The 12,163-nt window shown below is 42.9% G+C and overlaps 2 protein-coding genes across 2 annotated transcripts in view; one reads left to right on the forward strand and one right to left on the reverse strand.

Annotated features, from left to right (window-relative positions):
* thsd7ba (thrombospondin, type I, domain containing 7Ba) overlaps positions 1-12,163 on the reverse strand; it is a 231,288-nt gene that overhangs the window by 91,810 nt on the left and 127,315 nt on the right. The window lies entirely within an intron of this gene.
* On the forward strand, positions 2,221-6,731 carry LOC134016941 (piggyBac transposable element-derived protein 4-like). Its single transcript, XM_062456186.1, has 3 exons — positions 2,221-2,237; positions 5,063-5,188; positions 5,627-6,731. Exons 1-3 carry the CDS (start codon positions 2,221-2,223, stop codon positions 6,504-6,506), a joined length of 1,023 nt encoding a protein of 340 aa, XP_062312170.1. The 3' UTR covers positions 6,507-6,731.

Here is a 12,163-nt window from a genome sequence, read left to right on the forward strand (position 1 = left end):
CGCTCATGCCGCTCATTCAAATTCTTATTCTTATATAGCCTACCCTATATAATTTTTTTTTAATTGTTTAGTTCTTGGAATTAGTTTAACTATTGTACTTTTTACTTAATTTAAGTCCCGTATATGTTTATTGTTTGCACCTTCCTGCCACAGTAAATTCTGTGTTTGTGTAACATAGGCTACATGGCGAATAAACCAAATTCTGATTCTGATTCTGATGGAGAAGGGAGAATAAACCCACCCAAATTAGCTTCGGTTAAACAGGCGTGGGAGAAAATTGCCACAATTGTTACAAATCATGTTCACATACATAGAGATTTCTCATGAAAATCTTTTTATAAACATTGAAGAAATGTAACACGCCATAAATCAAAACAATGTAACGTAGCTTCGCAGAAAGAAGACCCTGGCCTCGCCAGCAGTGTGCACGGACCAAGCTTGCGCCCTTAAAATAGCATCTGAATAATGCGCCATTGACTTTAGACCACGTTTTTCCTGGTCAGTGGCGGAATTGTTTTTCGGAAACTGCAAAATAGCACCAGGGAACGTTTGCGCCGGAACACGCCTCCTTTTTCGCTGAACCGCCCACGGGAGCGCAAGGTCATTTCGACGTGCGTCTGTGGAGGGAAAAGTCCGCTTTGCGTCGAGTGCAAACTAGGAATGATACTTGCGTCGTTGACAAAGTCAATTGCGCTGGGTGCAAGATCGGGCCCTAAGACTTCTTTTAGGTTGATATCACCCATGCACTTCTCCATTAACCTTTGGAATGTACTGGGAGCGTTAGTTATTCCTTGGGGCATCCTATTAAACTCCCAGAACCCCAATGGACACACAAAAGCAGTTTTGGGTTCGTCAGCCTCCTCAACCTCGATCTGATAATAACCTGACTTGAGGTCCAGGACGGAGAACCACTTTGAGCCTGTGAGCGCAGAGAAAGTTTCTTCCAGATTTGGAAGAGCGTAGGCATCCTTGATAGTCTGCAGTTTCAGTTTTCGGTAATCAATACAAAGTCGTACGTCTCCATTTTTCTTTCTAACAACCACTATTGGTGAGGAGAACGGTGACTCTGACTCCTGAATTACTCCTGCCTCACTTAGCTCCTGCAGGTGCAGGAGGCCGCACTGCATCGAGGTCTTGTGGACGTATGGGTCGAGGTCGATGCTTAAAGGGGGTTTGGTCACTTAACTTGATTTGGTGTTTAACTTTCTGTTCGACCAAAGTCTGAGTCGTGAAGAGCAAATACTTCTGGCATAGCACCTAACTTTTGCTCTATTCTCTCCCTCCATTCAGCCGAAAGAGGAGAGCCATCAAAGTTGAATTTCAGCTTCACATCTTCAGGAGACTTTGGTGGACTATCTTGGTGAGCTGCATTGGGTGGCCCTTGGTTACCTGGCACCACTGTCTGCAAAGCATGTATTTCAGCTATAACACTCTTTGCTGGAATGATTATGTCATGCTTACTTTCGTTGCGTAACACCACTGGTACTTTCTTAAATGGAGTGTCGGGGAGACTAATTAAACAGCTGGTAACTAACAAGCCTCCAGGTAAAGAAGAGGACACGGGTGGTTCAATAACAATCCACCGGTCGGGGACTTTATCTTTTACATGCACCAATCCTTCTGTCACACAGCTTCGTCCAGCAGGTACGACTGTAGGAGCTGTCCCTGACAACCTCACTAACCCTAGGCTGTTATTTTCTTTTTGCTTATTTCTCTGCTGCATCACTTTCATAACAACTCTGCAACCATAGGGTAGAGCTTGCAGGTTTGTGTTTTCACTAGAGCAGTTCTCATAAACTATGTCCAAAGTATTTGTGCCTATCAAGAGTTTTGACTATGCGCTAGACTGCATGTCTGGTACGACTAAAGCAAGGGTGGGCACAGTAATCTCAGAGCCTAAGCAGCTCTCAGGGAAGGTGATATCTGCTTCTATGAAGCCTGAATAGGGTATGGCTTGACCATTTGCAGCCTCTACTTCTAAAAGCTCATTCAAAGGGTGGATCTTTAAGTTTGAGAGGTTGCTCTCATGGAAAGACTGTGACACTGTCGTTACTTGAGATCCGATGTCAAGAAGGCAGTTACATGTTTGTACATTTATGAGCACTTGAGCAGTGTATTTAGCTCCAATCAACCCCTTTGGTAGTTCCACATCCAGGGTTTCTGCAGGTTTCAGTAAGTCAAATTTAAGACTTTAAGACCAGTGGCTAACCTTGGTTAGGGATGGGTATTGAGAACCGGTTTTTGTTTAGAACCGGTTCCCAGTGAATCAATTCCTTGAAATCGTTAGCAAAATTCCTTAACGATTCTGTTAACGATTCTCTGTGCCGTTAAACAATTAAAATGCTAAGTTTAATAATGGATTAAAAATCGATATGCTCAGTTTAATAATGACACACGCGAACGTCTGTCTGAATAAACTATAAAAGTTTGCGCATGCAGCAAACATGGCAACTAGGAAGAAGCGTTCTAAAGTTTGGTTGTATTTCACACGACAAAATGACAACAACACCACTTGTAACGCGTGTAAAAAGTCTATTTCGTCGAAAGGAGGAAATGCTACAAATATGAAGAAGCATTTGAACATACAGCATGGAATGAAGTTACTGGAACGTCATGTGCTCGATGCATGCAGCAGCGCAGCTAACGTTCAACGCTTCATCTTTAACTATCTAAGGTAGAGCTAAACTGCTCAAAAGGGATCACAACCACTTGTTACTGTGTGAAGCAATTTGCCTTTATTGTGTGTAGTCGATCTAGTGTCGTGGAAATTTGGAATACAGTTATAATGTGTATGTTTTATATATGAGGAATGTGATTTAATAGAAGTCTAAAGTTGCCTAAGAAGAGTCAACTCCATTTGGTAGAGATGCCATTTGCAGTTTATGACACCTGGCGAGGAGGAGACAGCTGGTCTGGAGACAATGTGGATTCAACTGTATTGTTATTGTGATCTGAGGGAGCAGTTTAACTGATCAAGCTGCTCTGACCCTTCCTGTTGCATTGGGTGGGGTTCATCAAATACTTGTTTGAAGTTGCCCACACAAAGGACAGTTGACCATTTGACTGGTGAACTCCTGTGGTTTTACTATCTACTGGTTTGGGGAGAGATATCTAAGAACTGTGGTATAAAGTCAAACTGTCACTGAGCAGTGCTGACCAATCACAGAGTTCAGAGGAACCATTTGATCTAAAGTTTATATAAGGCAGGGTTTTGGGGTTGTTCTTCATCACTCTGGCGAACGACCTGTGGCTAGCACCTCCTTCGTTATGACTGATCACAAAGTACTTTGTTAATTCATGATCTGTATAAGCAAAATACATTTATTGTAACCGCCATCTCTTGACTATTCAAATCTACACAGTGCCACTAGAATTTTTCCATAACACTAGTTATCTTCTGTCCCGTCGTTTGAAGCATACATTTTAGCTCCGGCATTCGTCTCCCATTAGTAGGCTATTGATATTATTGATCATTTCACGTTATCGGGGCGGCGTGTGTTATAAGCAAACGTTCGCGTGTCGCATTATTAAACTGAGCATATTGATTTTTAATCCATTATTAAACTTAGCATTTTAATTGTTTAACCTTTTAATAGTCCTGTTAAATGTGCCTGAAAACGCCTAAACAACATACCCAAAGTACATTGAAAGCTGTTGTTGAACCATTTGGAGTACATGCATGTAAATGGTCTCTTTTGAAAGGTGACACTGAAGTTATTTCCCCTGTTGTTAGCACCCCTGTAAACACCTACTGGTGTTGAGTAATAGAAGCTTGAACACAAGGAAACTGAAAGTTTCTATCTCCGACTAGATTTTGTTTTGAAAACAGAGGCCTGAAGAGGCCTAGAGGTGGTAGGTATTAGCTCATTTCAGATCCAGTCAAAGCCAGTTTGAGAAATTTGTTTAGAACGAGTGTGTGTGTGGGGGGGTGCAGGACGCACAGACCTAGTTGGCTGTAGAGGGGAACATCGATAAGAGAATCGAATCGATAAGCAGGAATTGATAAGGAGTCGGAATCGTTAAAATCTTATCAATACGCATCCCTATTCCTGAAATTATTATGAAATGTTGTGTTCTACTAGCCATTTGCTTACTTTAGCAAGTCACTGTATTTCCAAGCCCTGATAGTGTAACTGAGACGACACAGTAAATAATTCTTCTTTCAAGTAATAAGCCCCCGTTCAAGTGTTGAGCATTAAAGATCCCATGTCCCCTAATACTGTATCTGAAGTCTTTTTCACGAAATTCATCCTTGGTGCAGAATTAGACCCACTAAGAGCAGTCCCACAGTGAGCTTTCCTCAGGACGTGCCGTTTCTGTGTCTGTAGCTTTAAATGTTATGAGGAAGAAAGAGGCGGGGCTAACTGCCATGCTTCGGTCGTTTGCAAGCCATGATGTCTTGAGGAAAAACAAATATCGCGCTCGCACGGTCGTAGCTCATTTTCTCATTGGTGGGCCAAATTCTCTGTGCGGCAAAGCAGAGAAAGGGGAGGTAACCTTCCTCCTTATGACGACTTAAGGATTTTCAAAACCGAGCGTTTCAGCTTTCATTTTCTCAAAGGCGGAGAAGAATACCCAGGGCTTGGTTTACACCAATCGAAATTTCTAGCCACTGGGGGACCAAAGGCAGGTTAGGGGAACTCATATTAATGTTAAATAACCTCCTTAAGTGAATATTTCATGTCATGGGACCTTTAAATTAGCTGCACGGTCTGTAGAAATCTTGGGACGAAGCCACTTTTTTGTTCTAAAACTGGGCTATAAGCCGCTTCGAAATTTAAGCCGTACAACCACAAGAAAACTGTAAAATCTGGGTACAAGCCACGGCTTTATTTCCGAAAAATATGGTAGGCTAGGCCTACTGTACTGTTCAACTCAAACTAACCCATAACTTCTCTGGTACTTGTTCATTATAATTACATTTTATTAAATATTATAAATGATTGTGTATAATACTCGTGTTATCCCTCACGTTATCTGGTCTGCTCTACTTTCATAGAATTCACTATTAAGATTATAGACTGATTATTACGAAGGCTAGTATTAAATATTATTAAATAAGGTTTCCCTTTACTGGACATGAAAGTGATTTGTCAGACAATTTATCTGAGGTAGATACTGATCTATCGAACTATGACTCAGAAGCCGAAGATTTCTTTCTGGAAGGAGGAGATATTACACTGGATAAGTAAGTTTTGTTTTATATTATACAACATATTTTACTGTATATTGCGCACAAATACGGTTTAGTTTGAATTACAAAAAAAACATGTTTTGTTCCATATTTCACTGAATCAGATCAGATAGCTCCATTTGTAATGATATAACATTGTTTTTACATAGGCATAGCACATAGTATTTCCTTTAGCACCATAACACATATATGTGTATATATAGTATAATAAGTTACAACAGAAGTTCAAGTTGTGTGTGTGTTTCAATTATTGAACTGCATTTGGGGGAGGTGTGTGTCTCTTTGTTGTAAGGTTTGAACTGAGTCTGTGGGGGTGGGGGTGTCTTTGTGTCAATGTGTGAACTGCTGATGTTTGAGGCAGTAACCTGTGAAAAGTAGAATACAGAAAATAGGGGAATGTTTTGTAACTGACTGTTTATTTTGTCATTATAGGAAAACATCTGATGAGGACTACGAGCCGGATACTCCTGCTCAAGTCAGCAAGCGGCCCCGTACAGCAGCAGGACAGCAGCAGGAAACAAGTAGCTCATCAAGTGATGACCCTCCACAGAGAGGTTCTGCCAGCAGGAGAAGGCCAAGAGGAAGAGGACGGGGGAGGGGCAGCAGCAGAACCAAAGCTGGAGCGTCAACGAGCCCATCTGGAGAGAGATGGAATGATGTTGACATTCCTGACATAACACCACCTCAGCCCACATTCAGGCCAACAAACCCACCTGGACCCCAGCTAATTCGAACAGCGACCTACACAGCCCTGCAGCTTTTCCAACTTTTTTGGACAAACTCAGTTTTACAGACTATCCTTCTAAACACCAATGAGTTTGGATCGACTCACCACTCCACACCCACTCACCCCTGGATTGACCTGACATTGCAGGACATGTTTACCTTCATGTCCATGGTCATCTACATGGGTCTAGTAAAATGCTCTGCATTTACTGATTACTGGCAAAAGGACAAACTGCACAGCTTCCCTTTCCCAAAACAGGTGATGACCGGGAAGAAGTTCCTCCGAATCACCCGATCCCTTCATCTCAGTAGCATGGCGGACGATGCTACTAATGAGCAGAGGAGAGGCACAGCAGCCTTCAACCGCCTTTGCAAGATCAACCCAGTTTACCAGGAGATAAGAGAAGCCTGCAAACGGAACTATCACCCAGGCCAGGATATTGCCATTGACGAGAGGATGGTTGCCTCCAAAGCACGCATCGGCCTAAAACAATACATGAACAATAAGCCTGTTCGGTGGGGATACAAACTGTTTGTTCTGGCTGACTCGAAGAACGGTTACACATGGGACTTTTTTGTGTATTAAGGAAAGCTCCAGGGAAACACTGGCAAGGGTCTGAGCTATGAGTCAGTGATGGAGCTAATTGACACAAAGTTGCTGGGCACCGGGTACAAACTCTTTGTTGACAATTTTTACACAAGTCCCACCCTTTTCCGAGACCTCCTTCAGAATAGGATCTGGGCATGCGGAACCATCCGCACAAACAGAATTGGATTCCCGAAAACAAAAGAAAACTGTTTGGACTCTAAATCTCCCCCAGCAGCATTCGCTGGATAAGGAACGACTCCCTCCTCTTTGTCCAGTGGCGAGACACAAGGGACGTCTTCCTGTGTTCAACGCTCCACCCGGCACATGCACAGGACACGGTGCAGAGGAGGGTCAAAGGAGCAGATCAGCGCTGGGTACTGAAAGACATCCCAGTTCTGCCAGTGGTAAAGAACTACAACCAGTGCATGGGTGGAGTGGACCTTTCTGATGCACTGATAGGATACTATAAAGTACTCCACAAGACCCAGAGATGGTACAAGACCTTCTTTTATCATTTCCTGGACATTGGGATTGTGAACGCCTTCCCCCTTCACAAAGACATTGCAAAAGGAAAAGGACAGGTACCTCTGACCCAGAAGGCCTTCAGAGAGACCCTTTCTGTTGAGCTGGCAGAGTTGGGGTCTCAAGCCTTACCCGGTCCCTCATCTTCCATTGTGCCTCAACCCACAGCTAGTCACAGGCCAGTGCATATCAGTGGAGACAGCACCACTGGTCGGCGGAGGTGCAAACACTGTGGTTTACAGACACCAGTGAAGTGTTCAACCTGTGATGTGGTTTTGTGCTTTGTCCCCAAACGTGACTGTTACAATAACTGGCATGTTGCCCAAAATATTTTGTGAAATTGTAAATAATTAGTGTCACAGTTCACTGTATGTAAATAGTTTGGTGTGTTTTTCTTATATAAACTAGCTTTTCCACAATAGCTCTTGTTTTGACTCTTATTTGCACACAGTTTAGTTTGAAGAAGGTAAAAAGCACTCTTATGCCTCAGTTACTCTGTTTCAACAACACTAATGGTGAATCTGAATATGGGATATGATAGCTCTGAGTGTCACCTTTCATTAGAGCCCAAACTTATGACTGTATGTGAAAGAGTTCAAAAGTTGTAGCCTTTTTATGCTAGATATGTGGCCATGGTTATCAAGGGTCCTTTTGGAGTCTCCAAAGGGCACTTTTAGAAAACGCCTGGATACACCCTTAGAAAAACATGTGTATAACATTCATTTATCATGGTATTATAACCTACTTTTGAGTTGGATCGGGTCAGGCTTCGTGCTGTGGTCCAATTTTGTCTTCCAGCTTATACCTACCACTTCTAGGCCTCTTCAGGCATGTGTTTTCATAACAAAATCTAGGCGGAAATAGAAACTTTCAATTTCCTTGTGTTCAAGCTTCTATTACTCAACACCAGTAGGACTTAAAGTGGTCCTGACAACAGGGGAAATCACTTCAGAGTGTCAGCTTTCAAAAGAGAACATTTACATGCATGTACTCCAAATGGTGCAAGAACAGCTTTCAATTTACTTTGGGTATGCTGTTTAGGCGTTTTCAGGCACATTTAACAGGATTCTATGAGGTGGTGCCCTTTTAACGAGACTTTATTATAGATTAAGTATTGCTAATCTTAACCGAGAAAACCCTGCTACAGTTTCAAGATGTGACATCCACATTTGTTTTATTCCAACAAAAAAATCTATACTGAGCTAATACAAAACATAATAATTACATTACAGCAATATTATACCTGCTGATTTGCTCTTTTTCTCTGAGAGTGGAGGAGGGCAATTCAAAGGTACAAGCAGGCAGTCAAATTGAAGGACGCTGGACCCTTGATGTTAATGAAGGAGCCTTGTGGCCAGGTGTGTGGCAGTAGGCTGAGGGCCTGGTGATGACGTTGCCAGAGATGGCAGAGTAGAGGTGCTGGGGAGTGCAGAGGCTGGAGGCTGGGGGGGACGTCTTTCTGCCGGCGGTGGCTCCAGGACGGGTGGTGGTGGAAGAGGTTGAGGGGGGGTTACTCCTGCCGGCAGCAGTCCTTTGGTGGATGGTGGGGCGGACCGCCTTTAACTGGGCATGTTCGCTCCTCTCAGCTGCCATTCTGTGCCCTGAGCGTAGCTGCCGCCTGCTCCTTCTCTTTGCGCTCCCGGAGGAGCCGCTGGTAGTCCTCTCCAGTGATGACCCTTGCAGCCACAGTCAGTCGCCACTGTTATTTTAAATAGCTGCGGGGTGCCAGATCCGGTGGGATGAGCCCTAACGGAGAGTTTGAATGGACGATAAAGGGGACCCCTTACACTACAACAATTTAGAATAGGAGGCTGGCAGGGTCTTATGAAACGGCTACAACAAAGTCAACCATGGAGTCAAAAGGTTAGTGTGAAATCATGTACTACGAAATTAAATGATAAGTGTTGGGTAGATAATTAGCTTGATAGCTTTTACTTTAAAGTCAGCTAACACCACTATCGATTGAAGACCTCTGCCTTCTTAGTAACTCTAGAGTCTTTGTTTATGTGTACACAAAGACGTTGTAATGGAATTACTAGAACACAGACACAGCCTTTGTATCAAGTGTTCTCTCTGACAGTGGAGGGGTGAGGGCTCGTCCCAGCATCTGTCACACGCACTACAGACCCTCTCAATTATACTTCTCTCATGAGGGAGATGAAAATGAAAGGATTTCATACAGTAAAGAGCTCTATTTGAGTGGCTATTAGTGCCTCTCATTGGGCCTTGCTTTCCGGCAGTTATAATTAGACTTGTCCATTACATCTGATGAGAATTATTAGGTTACCATGGAAGTTTTTGTCCGGGTGAGACAAATGTGTTAGCTTCAGACTCATTGCCACTCATCCTGCCGGAGAATAGAAAGAAAAAATCCAACTGACCTTTCCTCTCAAACATCTTTTAGGTGTCATGCTGTGTCCAGGGGCATTTTGAATCAGTGGAAAAAAGCTGTAATTTCCAAATGTATTTGCCGGATTTATGTGGTGCTGTTCTTTAGGGCTGTCTCCACTCAGTCGACTAGTCGATTTTCTGGTCGATATGCTCTTGGTCAACTAGGATTTTTTTAGTCGAGCTGCCGTATGGCAGTGTGAGATCTGATTCCCGCTTGTGTCATCATTGCTGATTTAACGACATGTTCTACAGAAATTGTAGATTATATTATTTAAGACAAATAAAGCAACTCTAAAAATATATAATTGAAAAGAAAAGGTGTTACTGTTTCCCCTTTCGTTAATCTGCGCTTTGTTTTGGTATTTTGCACACGGCACGAGCACAATTGGCTGCCGAACTACAAACTCTGCCACAGCCTACTTTGTCCGTGTTATTAGTCAAAATGGCAAAGAAATCTGTGGTATGGCAGCATTTCATTAAAGTACATTTACATTTACAAAGTAAATGTGACTCGAAAAACTTTGAATGCAAACTCTGCCAACAACGGTTTATTTTTCATAGTTCGACGTTGAATATGATGTAGCCTACCACCTGAAAAACGTAAGTTGGCCTAGCCCTACTTTGCTCATGCTAACGTGCTGGATTGAAAAATGAATATGCCTATTATAAGAATCAAATCCAAATCGAATGACATTATCTTCTCCGGCCAAGACAACAAAATCTTTCTCTGTTGCACCGTTCCCCACTCAGGCAGTGATAAGCGCGCTCTGATGATTTGCATGTTAAACAAACAATATTTGTAATTTGTAGTACATTGTAAGAGATACTAAATACCATCGGCATTCGGTTACAACAGGACTGGTGATACGAGTCTTATTATTAGTAGGCTATTAGCGGCTGAATCTGCAATGTCCAGCAGCCATTGAGTCAGATCGGGAAAATGTTTGTAAGTTTTTTTTTGTGAAAAAAAAAAGCGTTTCAAATTTCGATTAGTCGATTTTCAGACGTTTTTGTCGAGTCTTGGTCGACCAAAGAAAATCTTAGTCGGGGACAGCCCTACTGTTCTTACTGTCTGTTGACATCTTGAAGCTTTATAGTTTGTTGACAAACTATAGAATTAAATGTAGCACTAGTATTCCTTAAAGATGACAGATGGTGAACAATCTTAACCCTATGTGGAAAATTTCCCATTGTCAAGACATATTTGGCTCTGAAAAAGTTATGCTGTTTGACTGTAGCATTGGCTTGTATGTTCAGGCATGAAATTACAGCCCAACGTGTTTAATAACACAGATCCAGCCAAGCCCAAAGAAAGATAGTGAAAATAGTTTCTAACTATACGAGCGGCACAGTGTGGATCTGGGTTGGTAAGACACTGTCAAGTCAGTCAGGGGAGAGAGAGGCCTCTGTCAAACACAGCCAGCCGGGTTCACCCAGCTTCGTCAGTCAGGCAGACACTTCATTCACACAGCAGGTTTAAAGACTTAGCAGAGCTGCTCTCAAGCTGACAGAGACACAACACTCCATATCCAAGCACTTCCACTTGTGTTTACCCAATGGAGTGTTACATGGTAAAAATAAAATACAATGCCTGACGCTCTCTACTTAAAGTCAAGCTTCCTGGTTTGGAGAGTACTGGCTCTCATCAGAAGTCCGGTGTATGTCCCACATGTTACACAGAGCAGCTCTGAAATCTAACTGTAGAGATAGCAGCTCCAGCAGTCCGGCCAGAAGGCCAGATGGCATGAACATGGGAGAATATTGCTCTGCAGTAGCCCCGATGTGTTCCCAGACATGAGATTCTTCTAGACTGGTTCCAGGGCCGTAATCATAATCATCCCCCCCAATATAAAATCCCCCCCCCCACCAATATATTGATATAAAAATATAAATAAAATATAAATGGCAACCACGCACGCTGTCCGAAATGATCATATTAATAACTAAACGTAAAAGGTTTTCAAGGGAGGTCCCTCAGACTCCCAAGCAGATTTCGTCCCCCCCAATGTTGACTCTGGCTACAGCCTTGGCTGGTTCTGCTACTGGTGGGAGGTGCCCAACCACCTGACAGTGCCCCCCCCCCCCCCCCCCGGCTCCCGCCCTCCCTGACAAGCCCCATCCACCGGGCCTATTAATAGATTTTTTTCAAATACAGTTAAAGTGGCCGGAAATGGGGTGGGACAACATATATAAAGGTGTTGTCATTTCTACATGTTGAAACCAAAATGTTTGAATTGACCCTTTAGTAGTAAAATATCTGGGAGGACACTGCAAGGGTTTTTGGATGGGTGAGGAGGGTGGAGGAGAGGAAAGCTTTCTGCTATCAAGCTCCCCCAAGCCCCACACTAAATTGCTTTCTAATCTGCTGCTGAAATTGTTCTCAGCAGGTAATCTTTGAATATGGAAATGACTGTCAAATGAGTACTGCAAACAACACTGCAGACACATTAGAGCAGGGAAATTACCTCTCTCTCTCTCTCTCTGCTTGTTCTCTGTTTACCTGTTCAGACACTAACACATCCTAATTCAAATTGATCAGTTTGTCAACTCTTGTTTCTACTTTTCAATGGCAGTGGATTATGCTGCTCTGCCAGTCCTCAGAGATCAGACTGATATGCTTCTTGCCTCCTCTCTCAATATTTTCTCTGTCCTGAGTTCTCTTTGGACACAAACACATCTCATAAGGGTGATACTGTATCTACGTTGTCTTAGAGTGACCAGAAGAGTGACAGGAAGCATCC

The sequence above is a fragment of the Osmerus eperlanus genome, chromosome 3, assembly GCF_963692335.1.
Source record: "Osmerus eperlanus chromosome 3, fOsmEpe2.1, whole genome shotgun sequence".
NCBI lineage: Eukaryota > Metazoa > Chordata > Actinopteri > Osmeriformes > Osmeridae > Osmerus > Osmerus eperlanus.